Here is a 23,145-nt window from a genome sequence, read left to right on the forward strand (position 1 = left end):
AAAATAGAAAAAAAACAATAAATTTTGGGGGTTCGGAATCCCGGGTTCCCCATACTTAGAACTGAAACACAATTTTTTTTTTCATCAAACCCATACGTGTAGGGTATCTATGGATAGGTCTTCAAAAATGATATTGAGGTTTCTAATATATTTTTTTTCTAAACTGAATATTTTGCGCGAGAGACACTTCCAAAGTGTTAAAATGTGTGTAACTTCTAAAATAAGAGAATGATAAAACTAAAAAAAATATATGATGTACCATGCAAACTTCCACCGAAAATTGGTTTGAACGAGATCTATAAGTATGTAGTTTTTTTTAATACGTCATAAATCGTAAACCGCAATTTTATTATGTTACTTGCTGCTACGGAACCCTTCATGGGCGAGTCCGACTCGCACTTGGCCGCTTTTTTATTACTAATGAAATTGACAGCTGTGACACTGCTTCCCAATTTTCTAGAGATAAATACCTTTTTGGTACGGAACCCTAAAAAGTAGCCATATATATAATTAAACAAAATTTAATCAGAAATATTAAGTTTATTATGCATGGAACAAATCTGTTATTATATTATTGATGACGTGAAACATCCTTTAGTCTACCCAATATAATAATTTTTATCAGCATTATCATCAGCGTCATCGGCAACACCTTCAACGGTAACGTCGTCGTCAACACCTTTATTGTCACCGTCGCCGGCAACACCTTCAACGGTAACGTCATCGTCAACACCTTTATTGTCACCGTCGCCGGCAACACCTTCAACTGTAACGTCGTCGTCAACACCTTTATTGTCACCGTCGCCGGCAACACCTTCAACGGTAACGTCATCGTCAACACCTTCATTAGCAACGTTGTCGGCATCACCTTCAACGGTAACGTCGTCGTCTACACCGACATCGGGTGGATTGAGCTCCTGCTGCGGTTTCAGCCTGGAATGAGAAATAAGTAACAGATTGTGTCACAAGGGCACAAAATGACGTATTTACGGCGTGGGAGTACATTGAATCCTAGAGACTCGAGTGTGTGCCAACAGTGGAATTAATTTTACTACCATATGATTCGTAATGAATCATTACTAATGATTTTCATATCACATGTAAGAAAATTTAATTATCTTAGTGTAGAAACTGATTTTTATATCAGATCTTATTGAAAAACCCGTTAATATAGGTGCAATTCAAATAGGCGGTCGCGCTGTCATACAAAATTTGTACACCTCTGTGAGTGACCTCAATTGTTTTATACAGTATGGCTTTTTAGCAATTTTTACTTCGGGACCAACCCCGAAATATATTAAAATGACTCTCCTTTATAAAATATCAACATTTTCGTGATTAAAAGTTGCTCTGTACGGTTACCATCAGTTTGTCACTGACATAAACGCCGTCGAGAACGTAATTTACTTTCTATACATCCCGTTTGCACTAATATGCGAGTGCGAGCGAGATGTATAGAAAGTAAATTACGTTCTCGACGGCGTTTATGTCAGTGACAAACTGATGGTAACCGTACAGACCCCCTATACTAGTGCAAATTTCATTCGATAGCGTGACACGTGAAGTACGCGTTGCGTTGTCATTTTGTATGGGATACGCGAACGCGCGTCACGCTACTTATAAAATTAAATTTATACTAGGAGTACTGTTATATATGATCTATATTATTCACATGATAAAGTATTGCTACGTCTAGAAGCTGAGGTAACACGGGAACAGATATAAGTGGCGCAAACTAGTTCGACGGTCGTAAAATCCACGATGATGCAAGGTTTAAGACACTCGAAAGTTAAGCGAGCCAAGCATCATCAGCGCCACGGGCACACTATACGCCTGCCTGTCTTGCGGACGACCGCAAGACACCACGACACCACGAGACACCACGAGGTCGCCGCTCCAGTATTGGCTTTTAGCCATGAGAAGCGTTGTCGCCCTGCCTGACACTGTTTATATAGTCTGTAATATACTCTAATGAGGATACACAAGTTGAAAAAAGTTTTCAACTTGTGTATCCTCCCATGTATAACCTACGGCTGCCAAACTTGGGCACTGACTCAGAAACATCTCCAAAAGCTTAGAACCTGCCAAAGAGGAATAGAAAGAAGTATGATGAACATCACATTAAAAGATCGTAAAAGAGCAGATGAAATAAGAGCAAAAACGAAAATAGAAGACGTAATCAAGAAAGTAAGAAAGTTAAAATGGCAATGGACAGGCCATATGACACGGGATAGTAAGGAAAAATGGACCAAAATAATTACAGACTGGCAACCACGAGACGGTAACAGAAAAAGAGGTAGACCAATTAAAAGATGGATGGATGACATCAAGTCGATAGGGGGCGCCACCTGGACCAGAAAAGCCATTGATAGAAAGGAATGGAAGCAGCTGGGAGAGGCCTATGTGTCAGATGACACGCTGAACACTAATCCTGTGAACACGATGTGTTAGTTTTTAAGTAAATTTGTTTATATATTTAATGTAATACTGTTTTAGTTTTTGGCAATAAAGGCTATTATGATTATGATACTCTAATGCCTATGATGCGAAGTTGAGGTAGTTTATGGTCAAGTAACAAGTGATGATCAACCTGGTATCCTTCATCTGAACTACGCAGAACTCCTTGGGTGGGGAGAAGATGCACAGCGTCTTTTTGGACGACGGTTTTCGGTGTCCGCTGTCAGAGAGCTCCTCCTGATTGCCCGGCCTATTGCGCGGCCTACGGTTCGGTTTCTGTTGAAATAAAATATGAATATTAATGTAATGTGTGCTTGCCCAGCAGTGGCACTAGGTAAATTGGGCTATAAGAAATTAACAAGTGTAGGTCGTATTAATTAAAATAAAACCAAAATTTAAAAAAGATATAATTGCTCGACGCTGTGCACTAGTATTCGACATGGGCACTTTATGTCAAAGTAATATAGGTTAAATTTGAACGGCGAAGATTTTTCTGTATTCAAATATAATCCTTGTCACTTTGACATAAAGTGCCCTTGTCGAATAATACAGTTGCCTCCAGAATCTCGCGAACTAAATTGACAGGTCAATGTGCACAAATGATACCACAGTTTGGCCAGTGCTGTTCATATCGATATTTTCCAAAAAGTTTGAATTAGAGAATATCGCCAAAATTCACCGCTAGGGGCGCTACTATTGCGCGGTCAGTTAAAATGTATCTTTAAGTTATTTTACAAATATTATTTGGTATTTCGAAAATTGTATATTTTATAGTAATAGAGAGAAGGATATTAGGATAAACATATTGTAATTAAATTAATTTTTTTTTTATTTTGTTTTATTTGTTAGGAAAACTTACAGCTAGAGTAACAATTTAGGTGATAACATAGAAACAGTGATTTTGGCTCAAAATACAAATAAGGCCAGCCAAGACGGGGAGATATTACGTACAATGTGATTAATTTCTCATTATTTGTGTGGGGAATGGCTCTCAAACAGCTCAAAAACAACAAGGCACCCGGTGAAGATGGAATCACAGCCGAACTTCTGAAGGCGGGTGGTAAACCGGTCCTTATGGCCCTTCAGAAGTTGTTCGACTCCGTCTTACTCGAAGGGAGAACGCCTAAGGCATGGAACAGAGGTGTGGTGGTGTTGTTCTTCAAAAAGGGTGACAATGCCCTACTCAAGAACTACCGACCCATCTCACTTCTGAGCCATGTCTATAAGCTGTTTTCAAGAGTCATTACGAACCGTCTCGCACGCAGGCTAGATGACTTCCAGCCTCCTGAACAAGCCGGTTTCCGAAGAGGCTTTAGTACCGTAGACCACATCCATACGCTCCGTCAGGTAATACAGAAGACTGAGGAGTATAACCTGCGTTTGTGGACTACGAGAAAGCCTTCGATTCGATCGAAACCTGGGCCGTACTACAATCTCTCCAGAGGTGCCAAGTGGATTACCGCTATATCGAAGTGCTGAAGTGTTTGTACGAGAACGCCACTATTGTCAGTCCGTCTCCAGGACCAGAACTCGAAACCTATTCCGTTGCAGTGGGGAGTCAGGCAAGGCGATGTTATTTCTCCTAAACTGTTTACCGCTGCATTGGAGGATGTTTTCAAGACTCTGGACTGGAGAAGGCTTGGCATCAACATAAACGGCGAGTACATCACTCACCTTCGGTTTGCGGATGATATAGTAATCTTGGCTGAGACTAGGGAGGATTTGAGTATGATGCTCGATGACCTCAGTAAAGCTTCCGAGCGAGTTGGTCTGAGGATGACATGGACAAGACGAAGATCATGTCAAATGCCCGTGTAGAACCAACTCCTGTTACAATCGGAGACTTTACACTTGAAGTTGTAGACGATTAATTATATATACCTAGGACAGACTGTCCAGTTAGGTAGGTCCAACTTCGAGAAAGAGGTTAATCGACGAATCCGACTCGGTTGGGCAGCGTTTGGGAAGCTACGACACATCTTTTTGTCCAATATTCCGCAGTGTCTCAAGACGAAAGTCTTCGACCAGTGTGTGTACTGTGTGCCTCATAAGGCTCAAAGTCACCCAAAGGGCAATGGAAAGGGCTATGCTTGGAGTCTCTCTGCGTGATCGTATCAGAAATTAGGCCATCCGCAGCAGAACCAAAGTAACCGATGTAGCCCTCCGAATCGCTAAACTTAAGTGGCAGTGGGCGGGGCACATTGCCCGTAGAACCGATGGCCGTTGGGGCGGAAAGGTTCTCGAGTGGCGACCACGTACCGGAAGGCGCAGCGTGGGTAGACCCCCCACAAGGTGGTCTGACGACCTGGTTAAGGTCGCAGGAGTCCGCTGTATGCGGGTGGCGCAAGACCGGTCATTGTGGCACTCTTTGGGGGAGGCCTATGTCCAGCAATGGACGTCCTTTGGCTGATATGATGATGATGATGATGATGATGTGTGGTGTGGACGCAAAAATTAAATAGTCTCGGTTATCCCTATTGCTTCGATTGTAAAGACCATTCCCTAAAACGGACATTCAAGTTGACAATTAGGTCAGGATTTTACAATCAATCTCATTATGAATCAATCTCATCTACCGGCCACATGTACAAAATTAAATCACCAATTTTAGATTTATGGCGACAACCGAGATCTTGAAATAAACAACTTGCCCCCAAACCTGCATACTAACATAGAAATTTGTCAATTTCGCATCCGCACCTCCTGATTTGATTGGTAACGTCACAGTCTTACAATCAAATCCATCACTTTTCTCGTCACATTCATATAAATCGAAATCGTTTGTGACCCCTAAACAATTATCTCATGGGTAGTAAGTGCAATAACTTACTTATCTATATTATTTTATCGACATATACTCGTGACTATTTTTTCTTTGCTATTCCTGGTATCATTTTATTTGTCAAACTCGTGTCAATTTAGTTCGCGAGATTCTGGAGGCGACTTTTTCTCTTCTAACGCTAACTTTTCGAACGCTTTACGTTACGTCATAAACAAACATGACTGTCACTGACACGCCCAGGTGCCAGGCGCAAGCGAGCTAAAATGTAAACCTTACTTGAAACTGTTAAGGTTACTTTGACAACGTAGGTTTCGCGGGGAGCTATGGGTTATGAATGGGGAGAGAAGGATTGAGAGGGGGGTGAGGTGGGTTTTTAAGGCTACTGCTACAAAAATAATGTATTCCAATTTAAAATGGAGCTATTCTCATAATATCTCATATATCTATATTCATAATAAAAAAAAATCGATCCAACAATCTTCCAAAATCACCTTTGTATGAAAAACCCTCTCACCCCAAATACGAGGCACTACGGGGTGAGGTGGGTTTTCCTCTTTATCGTCAAAGTTATGAAATGGAACTACCCAAAATAAAATACAAACGTCCGAACCACTTATTATATACACCATTCAGTTTTCACATGTAAAAATAAAATTTTATCGAGGTTTGAAAGTCAAATTTCACCCAGCTCACCCCATTTTACGGTACTACTTATAGTTCTCCATGTGTCCCTGGCGCTGTGGGCACGACTAGTTGGGGTTCTTGGCGTTCATTAGGTTAAACAAAAACAATTCTTACATTATTTGTTGCTGCTTCTAGTTTTGAAATTCCAACCTTGGTTACTTCCTGAAAACGCAAATACAGAAAATACAAAATTGTGAAAGCATATTTACTTTTTATGATTCAGAGAGGTAAATGGGAACTACGTTTATACTACGGTTCCTCTGTTTTGCAGTGCTTCGGGGATGTTTAGCGAAGCTTGTGTGTATGGCTTCCAAGCCATAAGGCGCAAAATAGTGGCCTCCATAACAGAGAACTCACAATGGCGTCTAGTCAACTCTGTGGCTGCTGCTCGACGCAACATTGGCGCAATTGCGCAGCGACACCATTTTTCATAATGCCGACTTGACGCCGAGATACTGTCGTATTCGAACTTCAAGATATTCACAAGAGACGACACGGACTAGATCCATTCTAGATACGTTATAGTTTAGATATCAACTAGTTCTCTTTTGCAGCGCAATTCGGGCAACCAATGTCACTTTTACGTCAGATAGAGTAAGATATATCTATTAGATGTGAATTGGATCTCTAAGTCATATCCTGTGGAAATCGTTCAACAGTAATCTCCAGAATCGCGCAAATGTCAAATTTGACAGGTTAGATTTTAAACATATCGTTACCTATCGTATCTTGTTGATGTCTAATAGATGTCTATTTCAAAATCCGAATCGGGCCCATACGCTGTGGAGTATCTCTAGACTTAATACTGTTATTGACTGTTTAGATTCTCCAATAGCTAGAGTAAGTGGAACACCATGCGCATGGACTATACACTATACAGTATGCTGTTGGGTTTAGTTATTTAAGTCGTAAATTAAATTAATTTCATTTATTGTATTTGTTTGTAGCTATGGGATGATGTTCGAAATAAATAAAATTTATTGTTATATTAAGGTGCCGTAAGTTCAGAGAGCGGAGTTTTTGAAAAATGGTAGCGGGTTTTTAAAGATCATAATACGGTTGCCAAAAATTTAATTAGCATTATTTTGACCTTTCTCTAGTACATCGTTTCACATCCAGATTTTTAAATCTTCACTTGATATATAAAATCACGAACAACATAAGACACTGCCTCCCTCCCTCCCACTGCGGGGTTGCGAACTGCATCGCAGCCATAATTGTGTTTTTAGTTTTAAGATATATTTTGTAATAATATGTATGCTAGTTTTAAGGTATTTATCTATGGGCAAATAGTTGCCTGAAAAATAAATGTTTTCATAAGGTCTAAAATGCATCTTAAAAATTCGTAACAAAATTGCACAAAAGCTAAACATATGAAAATTGCTTTTAAAGATGAGCCTATTACTATATACTGGAAGGAAAGTGCCTTAAAACCTTAAGCTACCTCATTTCATTTTACTATTACTTAAATAAATAAAAAAAAGGCCTAAAGACACCACTTTATTAATATACTTACATTCGCAGCTATTTCTGCCACCTACAATATAATAAATTAGATGAAACTTTAATAAATTCTTGGTCATACGCAATAAAATTCCTGCCTCGCACAGCTGCTGCTGTATTTCCAGATACGACTTCAAAAATTCAAGAAAAGATGGGAGTACGCCCCATCATAAAGGCCGGCAACGCACTTGTACCCCTCTCGTGTTGTATGCGTCCATGGGCGACGATAATCGATCCGTCTGCTCGTTTGCCTCCTATATCATAAAACATAAGATCCTCCCTCCTATATCGTAAAGAGCAAACGTTTATTTGTTTTGTATAATATATAATTATAGGTATTTTATTTTCTTTTTTTAGAGAATTATTTTCAGGATATAAATAAAATATATACCAACCAACTGAAAAAAAAGTCAATTTTCATAAGTAAGGACAAAAGCAAATAAGTAATAGAAAGTCCTGTACACGTCTTCGGCTGTCCCATAGCAAAACCCAGTAAGTGCGTCAGACCATTACAGGAGAGCGTATAATATTAGCGCATAAAATATGGCAGCCTTAAAAAATGTTTTAATTTTTAATAAAAGAATGTACATGAATGGGTTGATTACTAACCATTGCATGTATCAATATCAATTAGTATAATTTAGTTTTTATATAATATTATAAGTATTAGTTAAATTTTTAAGTAGGTTTATTTTAATTTCAATATCAATATTATATAATAATATTATATTTATGCATCACGTTTTATGCCGTTTACTAACATTGAAAATGTAAGCACCGATGTTAGTTAGTGTCTTCCCACTACATATTCCCACTCCAATACCTAGTAAGTGCTCTTTTTAGGTTTGATCCTGGTACTTATCAATATTCAAGACATTTCGGGTTTTTTCCCACTAGTTACCACCATGTGGTAACAACTAAGATTATTTTCTTACTTTTTAACACTAGAAACAACTGAAAAAAATCCTACTAGGTAGAACCACTAAACTTTGGTGGTAAACAAACATATACATTAAGCAGATTACGGTAATAATTACGGCTTTGTTGTAGAGATATTGGTTTACCTTTAATGCTTCAGAATCTACACCTTTGCCCTTCTGTAAGGTGGAACAGTGATACAGTGGTTAGTAAATTATTATTGTATAAAAACAAAAGCACGCACAGACTCCGACCTTTGCCAAATTTTAAGCTTTATTTTTATAAATTTCATTGATAACGATATTTTTTATGTGATGATAACAATGTTGTCCCTCGTTTCATAACTTACCAATTTTTGGGACAGCTTTTTGTGGATAAACGTTTTTAAGTTCTTTCCAATGCCCTGTAAATGAAAAAGTACAGCCAAATAGGTACCATAAAACCATCCCACTTAGTCTAACAGTTGCCAACTGTGCTCCAAAATTAACTCAAATATTTAGTATCAAAGATATGTGTAACTCCGTATAAGAAAAATAAAGTCTAAGGAATATAATGTGCCACGGAAATCCAGAAAAAGTCTTCTCGAATAAAGTGCCATTCTATTGAACTTGCTAACTATATGTTAACAAAAGTCACTAGAGTCAGACCAAGAAAAGACTGCAGCGGATTTGATAGCCCACGAAGTGCAAGTGTTATTTTAAACGTCAAACTTCTATGAAATTATGACGTATAAATAACACTTGCACTGCGTGGACTATCAAATCCGCTGCAGACTTTTCTTGGTCCGACTTTAGTAAATTCATCATTCAGAGACAATTTCAATATGGCGATTTGTTTACATTAGTTAGCAAGTTCCATAGAACGATACTTTTAGTTGTCGCCACCGGCTAGATGTCGTTGACTGTTTGATATTTAACAATTTTAACACATACCAGTGGAAGAATATGGGTCAAAATTATATAAAAATAATAAATAAATAAATAAGTCCATATATGTACATATACTTTTTGATATTCTTACACATTTTCATTTTTAGATTTAATCGTGTGACGATAGATGGCAGTAAATTTACTGTGACTACAAAATTGACTATGACAACCTTCTATACCAGCGGTCGGCAACCAGCGGCCCGCGTGCCTCCCTGGCTATTTTGTATGTAATATTGACAAACGACAATGTCTGCTAAAGTCACAAATATTACCTGTCTGCTAAAGTCACAAATATTACCAAAGTGCGGCCCGCGTCAACTTCGTTGCCTACTATGTGTAGGGTTGCCATACGTCCCGCCGTATATACGGGACTGTCACCGTATTTAAGTATCACGTCCCGTATTTTTACTGGTCCTGTTTTTGTCCCGTATTTTGTTGACCCTGCCTATAATATTTATTTATTTATTAATAGGGCTCTAGAACTGGGCTCTCCAAACCCCAGCTCCAAACAGATACACTCTTCCCTCCCCCTCTCGGTGGCCCTCGCCAAAGTTTCTGAGGCGCAATACGGCCCTCAGGTAAAAAAGTTTGGAGACCCCTGCTCTAGAATACCACTGTCCCTTATCAGTTCCGACTAATTATGGCAACCCTAACTATGTGGCCCTTGGCTGCTAAAAGGTTGCCGACCGTTGCTCTATACTATCTATTCTCTTTGTTAGTATTACTAGAATTACTTAGTTTCGACGGAAGACCAGCGTAATCTAGCCCAGAGAGGCCAGCACCATGCTGAGTCGGGACCAATTCGTAGCTAATTATATAATACCTATGTTATGTTATACTATGTGTTGTTCGCTTGTATCCATCTTTTTCTTTGGCCACGAACAAACGGTTTCTATTTTATTCTTAGTTCTGAGACAACATAGTTTTGCCCGGTCTAGCGTGAGGCATCCTTTACTAAAGCAGTATCGCAGCGCAATATTACAGCCGACTGTATTGCCACCGCAAATGTCAAAAATCCGAGCAGAATCTCGATTTAAGGATGCCTAAATATAATTAAATTTCTATAATAAAAATACGTACCTTGGTTGCCACGTGACTGAGCTGAAATAAGAAGTATTCAAAAAGATAAAGATAAGATAATAGTATTTTGTGCAACAGATAATAAAAGTTATTAAAATTCAAGGGTTAGAATTTACAAGACGAAACGAAGTTGAGTTTTGTAAAGACATACCCGATAATTTTAAGACCTACCTATGTAACGTTTCACACAATATTTTTTTAAGATAGCAGCAATAACTTAAAAATATAAATAAAATCAAGGTATTCATGGTTTGTAGATTTTTCTCTAGAAGTCAGAATTTAAAAAAAAATGTTCCATAATATTCTATAAATATTCCTGAAAACGCTGCTGCTAGGATCCTAAAGATGTGTGTTATTCCTAGCGTGACGTGACGTACGTAAAAATAGACATGACGCAAACGGGATCGCTCGTCACACTAAATAAAAGAATGAAATTTACGAGTATGTAGGTACTTAGGTACACTAGGGGTTCTACTAAAAGGTTTTATTTCGCAAAATTTGGTTAAAACTGACTAGTAAGCTATTGTAATTAAATAGTAAGAGATGTCCTTCTTAGACCATTTTGGCGTAGACGTAGGTACTGTTGGATTTGGTAGCTGTGGCTGCTCTCACTAATCAATTTAAAATAAAATAGAGGTATATAATATTCGAAAGATACGCGCTACTTTTAACATCCCATAGATTAATTAAAAATATAATGATTAAGAAAGATACATTTACCAGCTGAAAATAAATGATAAATAATGTATTAACGTATAAAGTATCTAACATTAATGTACTTACCGAAGTATGGTGGAGTGATTTTTTTAGTTTAGGTTATTCTAATAGTGATAAAAAGTTTCATTTTAGGTTCAAGATAAAAAGTTTATTATGGCATCTACTCAATCAGAAATAGATAAATGCCGGCAAGGTCAATGAGCTTTCATATAATAAATAATTATATATCCCCATACAGTAGGTATTATATTTTTCATACTAACGTATATGTAGTTAGGTCATGATTGATAAGCTTTTATGGTTATATGTTGTATTTGCAATTTTGCATCGTCTTTATCAACAATGTCTTTATTCCTACCTAGCGTTATCCCGGCCTTTGCCAGGGTCCGCTTTCCTACTTAACAATGACTTTATTTTATTAAAATATTACAAAATCGATATCAACCTTTTTAGCAATCTGTAAATAACAGAAATAACAAGTAAATAATAGCAGTAAGCAATGGTAGGTACATAAATATAAATGTTTTTGTCAAGTAAGCATAGTAGGTGCTCAGCAAAAATATTACACAGTAAATGTTGCTGCAAGTAAGGGCTGGTACAGACAGACTGCAACCCGACTGCAATTCGACCTTGCTACTCTAGGCATAAACATGCAAATAGGGAGCGTACATGAACTGTAGGAGGCAGCACAGGAGCCGTGAGATGTTTGGCCCGCGGCGTAAATGTGAAGTTTATGCTTCCAATGTAGCCCACAAGATGGCAGAACCTACTATGCACAAGAAAATGTACGAGAACTGTACATGTTTATGTTTCCGATTCAGGCCACAAGATGGCAGACCCTGGAAGAATGTTGGTGAAAAAAGAATTTAAGATTCCTGTTATTCCTATAGTTGTGTAACTGCTAAAGTGTTTTGATTACGCTATATTTGGTTGAAATAAAACTGACTGACCTTTTGTAATAAGGTCCATCGATGTACAGTTAAAAGTGTTGTCGTTTGTACTCGTATTTTGTCATTGATCCTCAACTCTGTGCCATTCTTATGATTAAATAGTAAGAGATGTCCTTAGACCATTTTGGCGTGGACGAAGGTACTGCTGGATTTGATAGCGCTGGCTGCCCTATTTAAATAAAATCGGCCAAGTGCGAGTCGGACTCGCACACGAAGGGTTCCGTACCATTATCTATAAAAACGGTCACCCATCCAAGTACTGACCCCGCCCGACGTTGCTTAACTTCGGTCAAAAATCACGTTTGTTGTATGGGAGCCCCAATAAAGATTTAATTATTTTATTCTGTTTTTAGTATTTGTTGTTATAGCGGCAACAGAAATACATCATCTGTGTAAATTTCAACTGTCTAGCTATCACGGTTCGTGAGATACAGCCGGACGGACGGACAGCGGAGTCTTAGTAATAGGGTCCCGTTTTACCCTTTGGGTACGTAACCCTAAAAATCCACTCTAAATTAGAAAAGTATAACATTCGAAAGATACGCGCTACTTTTAAAGAAAGTTTTATTTACCAGCTGAAAATAAATTATTAATAAAGTATGAACGTAAGTATGTCGTATATCGTATTACTATTTACTATCGGATATTAATGTACCCGATTTGGCATGTTTAGTAATATTTTGTTTCAGTTTTGTTTAATCTAATAGTAATAAAAAGTTGCATTTTAGGTTAAAATACTAAGAAGAGAAATAACATGTAAAAATAGTACCTTTTTGTTCCCAATAAGTGTGGTTGGCTATAAAAAAGGGTATTCAAATTAAAAACTAGTGAGGTACATGCACTAAAGAAAGTCCATCGCTATTTCCAGTTTTTATTTTTGTTATGTACCATTGACCGGCGTGACTTTCAAATGTAGGGGCGACTTTAAAATTCTAGTTTTTAAGCCATAATATATATGTCGTGAATAGCTAGGAGTCTTGTTATGTTTCAGTTTTAATCTTTTAGTATTTTAAGTTTTACTATTTGTACTTTTGTGCGTATATCATGTTTTACTTGTGTTCGTATATTATGTTAATGAATTGCGTGGAATGTATGTATCTAGTTATAAGTCTAGGATCCATGTTCTTTTCATACGTGTTAATTATTAATGAGATTGGCAAAAATATACATTACTGACTCTGCATGATACACCCACTAGTTGAAAAAGGTACCAAACGGCCTTGTGTTTTACTATATAAGCCGGAGCCGTTTGTAGCTTATTCAGAGATATCAGAGACATCAAGAGAGCTACCTGCCTGAACACTCTCCAGTAAAAAAATCAAATATATGTGTTTTCATTTCACACAACACAATATACCGGTAAATGGAGGTATAGCGGACTTCGAGACAACAGCGGCCAGCGGCGTTCCAGTTTGCCGAGTTTCTACACTTCACCCCCTACCCCCTCATCACGTCAAGTTACAGTCTACGCTCCACAATATATTTATGCGAGATTTTTTACAGTACGTGAATATGAATATATAGTAAAATGTTCCTGTAACTAACTAGTTACAGGAACATTTTCAGTAAATAATGAATAATGGTAATTCTATGGCCGTTTTAAATCTATCAAAGTAACCCCAAATTTTCCAAAGTCACCGCGGTCTACGGTACCATGTTTAATATGAAATACAGATTTGTCTATGGTACTAAAGTTAGACCTAGGAAGGTCTGCAGCAATTGTGATAGCCCACGCAGTGCAAGTGTTATTTAAAAAGATAATATGGTCGCACAATTGGAACCTATAAAATTATGAAATTCTTATGAAAGTAGGTACCTTTGGGCATATCACTTACTAGCGACCCGCCCCGGCTCCGCACGGGTTAACAAATTGTACTCTTAAAAAACCTTCCTCAAGAATCACTCTATTTAGAGGTGAAAACCGCATGAAAATCCGTTCAGTAGTTTTTGAGTTTATCGCGAACATACAAACACAAACGCGGCGGGGACTTTATTTTATGTGTAGTGATTCTGTGCTTTGGGTCAGGTATTAAAGGTAAAGATGTAAATAAGTAAGGTTATATATATTGTGGTACCTTTTCTGCATAAGGACCAGACTTATATAGAAAAGGTACCACAAATACCACAATACAACCCTATTTACATTTTTTGATACTTTTTAGTTTCATATCAAAGACATATTATGTAATATGGATAGCACCCTTACTCCTTTTTTCACAGCTCCAGATAATCGTGATATTACTTGAACTTCGCCTCCCTGAACAAATAAATATGAAAATATAAAATCTTTGTCTAATATTTTGAAATTAATCTACTTTTAGGAAACTTATTTTCTTTTACGATATGAAAACTTATCAGTCAACTCTATCAAGCGCTAATGAAGGGCGACCTTCCCTTGTGTCTTAAGCGCAAACTCCTTGACATGTGCATCCTGCCCATCCTAACTTACGGTGCACAAACTTGGTCATTAACTGAGGCTCTAAAATCTAAACTCAAGGTTTGCCAGCGTGCGATGGAGCGTAGTATACTAGGTGTTCGCAGAACTGATCGAATCAGAAACACGGAACTACGCTCCAAAACTAGAGTTGTAGATGTAGGCGTCAAGACCGCTAAGCTTAAGTGGGACTGGGCTGGACATGTCTGCCGCATGCACCCAGAAAGGTGGGCCAAAATGGTTACTGAGTGGGACCCACGGAACACAATAGACGGTGCAGGTCGGGGTTTAGGCAGATCGAAAAGGAGATGGCGGGACGACTTGGACGCATTCTACCCCAAATGGTGGGAAAATGCCGATGACAGGGTCGAGTGGAGAAAACGAGGGGAGGCCTTTGCCCAGCAGTGGGACTCCAAAGTAGGCTAAAAAAAAAAAAAAAAACAGTCAACTCATGATAATTCCGACGGTGTTCTAATTAGACTTTAATGCCACCAATCGCACCAATTAACCAATCGCACCTATTAAGCACATCAAATATTCCTACATTATCAAAAAAAGCCGGTAAACAAAGGTGAACATGCACATTTTTCGAACACCTGGGTTTCGAATAAAATACAAGTGAAAAACCATATAATATATAAGTGATATAGTTTGTAAAATCAATAAATAGTATTAGCGTGTATTTTATTATGCAATCCGGCCTTAACTACAAGTTGGGTGGTTTAACGGTACCGTAAAACGGGGTGAGTAGGTTTCGCGGGGAGAGGTGGGTTATGAATGGGGAGAGAAGGTTTGAGAGGGGGGTGAAAAGGGATTTTAAGGCTACTGCTACAAAAATAATGTATTCCAATTTAAAATGGAGCTACGCATAATAAAAAAAAATCGATCCAACAATCTTCCAAAATCACCTTTGTATGAAAACCCCTCTCATCCCAAATACGAGGCACTACGGGGTGAGGTGAGTTTTCCTCTTTATCGTCAAAGTTATGAAATGGTATTATCCAAAATAAAATAAAAACTAAAATACAAACGTCCGGAACACTTATTATATACACCATTCAGTTTTCATATGTAAAAATAAAATGTTATCGAGGTTTGAATTTCAGTTTTGACCTTACTCACCCCATTTTACGGTAGGTACTGTCAAATATTTGGCGATATATTATATTTATAAGTAAGTAGTAATTATTTTAGAATGGAGGCGATTAATATAGTTGCTAAAAGATCATAAAAGCTATTCATACTTACCTGGTCTGCTACGAGTCTGTCTATTTCCTAATGTAACAAAAATATTACATGTTAGTATTTGCAAGCAATACAACTTATTTTTATTTAAACAATTGACCTTTGCAGTTAATCTCTGGACAGGAAAAATACTTTGTTGTACATAATGTACATAAGGTGTATTCGGGTATTACCGAATGTGGGATAATTCCGAAATTCAGATGAAAATCACCCTTAATTCCATCATAATAAAAGTCCCTTTTCGGAATTTTCCGACAGTTTTCGACATTCGGAATTACCCGAGTAAACCTTACCTAACTATTATATTTAACTAAACTCGTACCAAACTCATCTTGTATCTTGGACAAATTTATCTAATCATTGTACAAGAAATTTATTTAGCAATATTTACGGACAATATAAAACTTTAATATTTGCTTCATGTGTACTTACCAACTAAATAAAAAAAATCATGTCATTAATATTAATAAAATTATAAATTAATATATTCGAATAAAGTCAAATAAGAATATGAATTTGATTGTATTGTGGCGGTTAGGTTAACTAAGGTAAACGTACTAGTGCTCGACATGCTAATGCCTAATAGACGACACCTTGCTGTCACCTTTATTGACAATGACTAAGGTTCAAGATGTCATGTACTGGGACCGCGTCGAGTACCAGTACGTTTACCTTATAGTGTTTATGTCTACAGTTGACTATCATCCTTATTGATTAATAAGTATAATAACTACATTTTCATTCACTTACATCGAGCTGAAATAAATATTATGTTAAAAAATGAAATAACTTTTGTATACCAATAAACCTCTTATTGACCGAAGCGAAGCGAAGGTCTACGTTTTGACTCGGGCGTTTTGCTTTTGTATGTCTGGATGTTCTCCTCTACGGATCGCAATTCTTAACCGATTCTCGTGAAATTTTGTAACCAAATTCTATGAACCGATAAAAATGTATTGTCGAGCCGGTTTTTGAAAATTTTTCAAAATGGAAAAGTTGTGATATCTCGCGCTCATATAAATAGTCGTATCGGTATCATAAGAGTGTATACTTTTTGAGACATGTTTACAGATTAAATGTCAAAAAATTCAGAAAATTTATTTCGCTGGTTTTGGAGTTATTAAGATATTTAGTTTTTACTTGAGAATGAGTAGCTAAATTTCGTCACCTTAAGTAAGAACCATCATGGCGTATATTGCAAACGTTCGCTTTTTTTGTTTGCACAGAAGGTCTGGGTTCGATCCCCAGTAATTATATGCTGGGATATAACTTTTTGTATTTTTTTTACACTTTTCGTATTGTTTTTTTTTTATTTACTATATTTTCATCGTGCTCAATAAGATATGCTCGCGAGGTCTACAGCTCACAGAGCCACTAGTGTTATTTTACAACTCAGGAAAGAAATACTATTACATCAGATACAATACAAACATAATAAGTTAAATAGGTAGGTACATATATCCAATATCCATTAGTCCTATTCGAGTCATCAAACTGACATGTTAATAAGACTATAGTCATTTTCAAACTCGAAGGATAGGTGACACATGTTAAAAAGTAATTGTAAAGTAAATCACCTAATCCCTTACATGATAACCATCTCTGTAGCCTTACACACACTCGCACACACACACGCACGCACACACACATGCACACGCACCCTTTTTATTACAAGCTTTTATTTAGTTTCACCTGACCGTTGTCTGTCTGTCTGTAATCAAATCTTGCAAGTTAAATTTGATCCACTTCCCGGTTTCCGATTGAGCTGAAATTTTGCATGCATGTATAAATCGGATGACAATGCAATATTATGGTACCATCGAGCTGATCTGATGATGGAGACAGGAGGTGGCCATAGGAACTCTGTGATGAAATAACGCAACCTAATTGTGTTATAGGGGTTTTTAGAATTGTCTCGATGAGTATTAGTTGTCTGTCGTAAGAAAAGTACAGTCAGCGATAAAAGCTTGTACCAAAAATGAAATTTTTGCCAAAAACTTATTTCATTCCTTATTTTTTTTTTGATTTTCATAATTTCCTTAATTATTACCTATTAGATTAGTTTTTTCTTAACCTTTTGCCTACGAATTGTGAACCCGGCTGCCACGTGACAGGCATAGCCTAGTGTGGGGCCACAGGATATTAATATTTATTGTCAACAAGGTTTATTTCAAATAAATATTATTCTATTCTATTCTATTCTATTCTAATTATTGAGTTGAGACAATGCAAATTAGAAACGAATTTTACGATTTTCGATTAAATCTGCAAAGCCATATAATCGATTATATTGGTTAGAATTAGGTATATTTTGATACAATTGGACGCGACTGAAACGATTTGTTACGAGCGGAATAGATTCGTTGGATAAGTAGAGTCAAACTCTATTGCAATTTGCTTAATGATACTCAACAATATTAAAATTTGTCCTTTTATTTTTATAACATACTTAATTATGTGGAAATTAAGGGGAAATGCCTTTGCCCAGCAGTGGGACACTCAAATAGGCTAGTAAAAAAAAACAACACATACTTAATAATATATTTTGGAGATATAATGTCTATTATAATGAGATATTTTAAGCTACGAGGATATGTATTTTTTTTATTTCATATTGGGATTTTAATATTTTTTGTTGAAACGTTTGGTCTAAAACGCCAATTGCATGGAATGAAAAAAAACCGGCCAAGTGCGAGTCGGACTCGCGTTCCAAGGGTTCCGTATATTACACAATTTTTAACAATCAGTGCCGGATTAAGATATTTTGATGCCCTAAGCATTTCTAGGTGCCCCCTCTCCCTAGGGTCATCAAGATTACATTGATTTTTTGGTAAATTGAGAGAAGTTCATTGCCGCATTACAGCTGAGAATGGAAATCAGTCACATCATTTTATCACGAAAATTGACAGTGCCGCAGCAGTAATGTTGCAACAGAGTACCTAATGCTGTTGCGGTCGCCACCCGAATGTCACCTTTATCATAGCGTAGAAAGTAATAGAAACGCGAGCGAAGCGAGCGCGGAAATTTTTCGATATAAAAACGCAATATGATAGACGTACATTTTTACTTTTAGTATGGAAATCAGTCACATCATTTTATCACGGAAGTTGACAGTACTGCAGCAGTAACGTTGCAACAGAGTAATGTTGCTGCAGTTGCCAACCGAATGTCACCTTTATCATACCTTATAAAGTAATTGAAAACGCGAGCGAAGCGAGCGCGAAAATTTTTCGATATAAAAACGCAATTTTAGTTTTAGTCCCAACCAGGCGCGAATCCAGGATTTCATACAGAGAAGGGATGGGACAGTTTTCTATCAGCCTAGCTTCGCATAGGGCTCGATATTTAAGGGTCTCAGCGAGGTTGTTTTCATGCATAAAATATGCAAGAAAGCAGAGAGCTTGGAATTGAATTGGCGAAGTGTGAGAAAGGCAGTAGGCCCAGCTGCGAAAGAGGAAAGCTTGGATTTGGATCCACGCCCAAGTGTAATTAAGGCAGAAGATCAACTTTGCCGTAAGGCAGAAGGCCTCGCATAAGACCTAACGCCGAACCGCAAAAGAGTGGGTTGAAATCGAATCTATGCATGTAATCACGACTCTTCTACTGCTACCGATTGTTTCCCAAAGAATAACGCGCCATTATTTTTGCAAATTAGCTTTTGGACAGCTAAAAAAATCGTGTGGTAAACACGATGTGTCTGTCCCTAATTTTAAAATTTGTTCACCTTTTTCAACCTGGCATTTTGGTGCCCTCCCTGAACGTGGTGCCGTAAGCACGTGCTTGTTTTGCTTATTGGTTACAAAGTCTTTATTAATTCAACCATTAAAGTCGACGAGTACAAAAAACTTTGAGCTAGCTCTCAATTTAACATATTTTTTAAACATTATTTTTAATTTGACCTTACAATTACTCGTAAGTAGGTAAGACCGTTAAATATTTAAAATGATTATCTTATCAGAAAATTATCACCAATTACTCTAAGAAAACTACTACTCTAAGTAATCCGGCACTGTTAACAATGTATTTTTTATGTGAAACGTGAGTGAAATCTCTTTAAAAAATCCGTAGGGGTCGGATGAAAAACTGTAATTAAGTCCGACTCACGCTTGACTGTACATTTCTAATAGGTTTTCCTGTCATCTATAGGTATAGACCTATTTTATGTATTTTTTTTTTTAATTTAAGACTTAGTAGTTTCGGAGATAAGGGGGGGGAATGGTCATTTTTTGCCTATTTTCTTGAATAACTTCTAAACTGTTTACTCGAAAATTATATATATATATTTTTTTTTTTTTATGAAATAGGAGGCAAACGAGCAGACGGATCACCTGATGGTAAGCGATTACCGCCGCCCATGGACACCCGCAACACCAGAAGGGTTGCAAGCGCGTTGCCGGCCTTTAAGATGGGAGTACGCTCTTTTCTTGAAGGTTTGTAGGTCGTATCGGTCCGGAAATACCGCTGGCGACAGTTCATTCCACAGTTTGGCTGTGCGAGGCAGGAAGTTTCTGGAGAAACGCACAGTTGAGGACTGCCAACCATCCAAGTGATGAAGATGGTAATGTTGTCGCGTAGGGCGATGGCGAAAAGAAGCGGCAGGGATTAATCCGAACAATTCCTCGGAGCACTCCCCGTTATACATGCGATAGAAAATGCAGAGCGAGGCCACATCTCTACGCAGCGCCAAGGGGTCAATATATATATGTATATTTGAAATCCTTACAATAAGCTCTTTCATTTGATATGTAACATGATATAGTTTGAAAAAATTTTTTTTTTTCATTTTTTCATTTACCCCCCAAAAGTGGCCCCCATGTTTAAAATTCATTTGTTTACGTTACATGTCCGTATTTGGGTCACAAACTTACATATGTGTACCAAATTTCAACTTGATTGGTCCAGTAGTTCCGGAGAAAATCGGCTGTGACAGACGGACAGACAGACAGACAGACAGACAGACAGACGCACGAGTGATCCTATAAGGGTTCCGTTTTTTCCTTTTGAGGTACGGAACCCTAAAAAATGAAATGTCTCCCTACCCTTCGCGTTAAAAAAGAAACCATATTAGGTACCTACTCGATTTTCTGCTCAGAAAACAAAACAAAATCCGGCCAAATACAAACACAATTGAAATATTTTTTTTAAGAAGGTACCTTATTCGTATGCATGAGAACAGCGGCTTTCTGAAAAAAAAGGGCATGTATTAGGTAGCGTTAACTTGCTATAGGTAATTAATATGTTGGTAGGTACCTGTCTATGTACTACACATTGTAGGTAACGTAATTATTATAAAGAGCTTCTTCTTCTTCCTCGCGTTATCCCGGCATTTTTGCCACGGCTCATGGGAACCTGGGGTCCGCTTGACAACTAATCCCAAGAATTGGCGTAGGCGCTGGTTTTAACGAAAGCGACTGCCATCTGCCCTTCCACTTCAGAAGGTAAACTAGGCCTTATCGGGTTTAGTCCGGTTTCCTCACGATGTTTTTCCTTCACCGAAAAGCGCATGGTAAATATCAAACGATATTTCGTAGGTACATAAGTTTCGCAAAACTCAATGTACGAGCCGAGGTTTGAACTCGTGACCTTCGGATTGAAAGTCGCACGCTCTGACCGCTAGATGCCACCAGTTACCGCCGCCACCAGGAACTGATATTAGGAACAAAATATCCGTGCTCATCTTAAATATAAATGCCGTCACCGCGATTTCAACCTGGGACCTCCAACTTCGTTAGCAGGGTCACTACAGACTAGCCACGTTAAGGAAAATGATGCATATAGGTATACATGTAAAATGTTAATACCGGATTGGACCAAACGTTGAGCTAAGAATCCTAACTATGAGTCAAAATTTGAATTGCATACACACCGTTGCTATTTCTTGAACCTCTTCTGCCTGTAAAGCCGATATTAGGATACTTAATATAATAAAGTCAACATGGAGAAGTGCGGCTGCGGGATAAGTGTGGCTGTCCTTCACATTGCCACTAAACGCAAGTAGCAAATAAATAAACTCACAATAAACACTAATAATTGAAATTGCCCATTTTGAAAGACAGTCACACTTACCCGTATTGTACTTAGTGATATGTAATATTTTGGTATTTTCTATCTGGTATTCTTCAGGTCTGGTAGTGGAGAATATTACCTAGTTGAAAAACAAACCGCATTCAAAAAACACATAGGAACTAAGAAGCAAAAAATAATTGGTATTTACATACGATTTCCTGATTTGGTTAAAGTCAGTGCCCTTAGGTACCCTTAGGGAGGTTTGCATGCAGTAATGCCACCGCCTCCCTTTGCATTTTAACCGACTTAAAAAGTTTTTTTTTTGCATGATACGAGTTGACATGAATGATTCGCACGCCGTCGCGTCGCGTGTCGATCGTCGGCGATGGCGGGATAACTTAATGAACTCCTTATTGAGAGGCTGGACAGTTATAGCACCAAACAGAGATGAGTGGAGAAAGAGGGGAGAGGCCTTTGCCCAGCAGTGGGACACAGTGGGCTCCGAATAATAATAATAATATTGTGACAATGTGCAGTTTCCAACCCTCCCCTTCCTAAAATCATAACTCACGGCGATCATTCGGGAACGAACTCCGAGCTAGACACACATCACGCGTGTGCGTCCCGGACTCTTAAAAAAGAACTCGAAAGGGTGAAGTTCTGCACCCTCAGTGTCGTGTGTGCCTTCCGAAACCAAAGGCCCCCGAAACGCGAGTGAAAGGAGTGAACAGTTCACTGTAATTTGGACTATTTAAAGGACGCGAGTGAAGCCGCGGCTACAGCTAGTTTAATAAACTTACAGTTCTTCCCGGCATTTCTTGTGGGTTTGCCTAAAACATACAAAAATATGTTAGGTCTCAACATACATTAATAAATTTCATTTCATTTCATTTCAGGTCTACCTACATTCAAGTACCGCTCTTCACTTAAGAGCCCATCAATTTTGTATTTAAGTACCTTTTGAATAGGTACATCAAACTAGTTTTTATGTTGCTGGATTCGTCAATCAATGCGTCCAAAGTTGAAACGGCTTTTTTAGTTTTGAGTTCATAGATCGACGCATCCAGCAACATAAAAACTAGTTTGATGTATTCAATAGATACTTAAATACAAAATAGAGTACAGGGCCCCCTTTTTTAACTATCTTTCGTTCAATTTAAATAATCACGATTATTTTGCAGTGGCGCTAGTGTGCACGTTGATGGGCTCTTAATTACTGTTCTGTCGTGTTTAAGCTGCACTTTTAAATGGAAACTGAACGACCCAACCTGACTAACTATCATCAATTGGAACTGTCCGATTTTCTGGGGTTCTTGGGTCAACCGTTATATTCATTTAAACCGATTTAGGTATATGTTTAATTCAATATACTCACGGCCAGCTAAAAAAAAATACTTAAAATTTAAATATGTTCTGTAAATCACATTTCAACTCAAAACA

At 37.7% G+C, this 23,145-nt stretch overlaps 1 protein-coding gene and 2 long non-coding RNA genes across 3 annotated transcripts; all 3 read right to left on the reverse strand.

Moving 5' to 3' along the window:
• Positions 1 to 520: 520 nt before the first annotated feature.
• Positions 521 to 7,552, reverse strand: LOC134801949 (putative surface-exposed virulence protein BigA). The gene is made up of 4 exons (XM_063774584.1): positions 7,440 to 7,552; positions 6,038 to 6,085; positions 2,591 to 2,733; positions 521 to 933 (listed from the first exon to the last, which is right to left on the reverse strand). Exons 3-4 carry the CDS (start codon positions 2,602 to 2,604, stop codon positions 600 to 602), a joined length of 348 nt encoding a protein of 115 aa, XP_063630654.1. The 5' UTR covers positions 2,605 to 2,733; positions 6,038 to 6,085; positions 7,440 to 7,552; the 3' UTR covers positions 521 to 599.
• A 3,328-nt stretch (positions 7,553 to 10,880) lies between these two features.
• Positions 10,881 to 15,800, reverse strand: LOC134801957 (uncharacterized). The gene is made up of 4 exons (XR_010145769.1): positions 15,703 to 15,800; positions 14,227 to 14,277; positions 12,775 to 12,816; positions 10,881 to 11,076 (listed from the first exon to the last, which is right to left on the reverse strand). It is a non-coding gene; the product is annotated as an uncharacterized LOC134801957 (long non-coding RNA).
• A 5,052-nt stretch (positions 15,801 to 20,852) lies between these two features.
• Positions 20,853 to 22,529, reverse strand: LOC134801975 (uncharacterized). The gene is made up of 3 exons (XR_010145780.1): positions 22,277 to 22,529; positions 21,566 to 21,592; positions 20,853 to 20,882 (listed from the first exon to the last, which is right to left on the reverse strand). It is a non-coding gene; the product is annotated as an uncharacterized LOC134801975 (long non-coding RNA).
• Positions 22,530 to 23,145: the final 616 nt, after the last annotated feature.

This window comes from Cydia splendana, chromosome 23 (genome assembly GCF_910591565.1).
Source record: "Cydia splendana chromosome 23, ilCydSple1.2, whole genome shotgun sequence".
NCBI lineage: Eukaryota > Metazoa > Arthropoda > Insecta > Lepidoptera > Tortricidae > Cydia > Cydia splendana.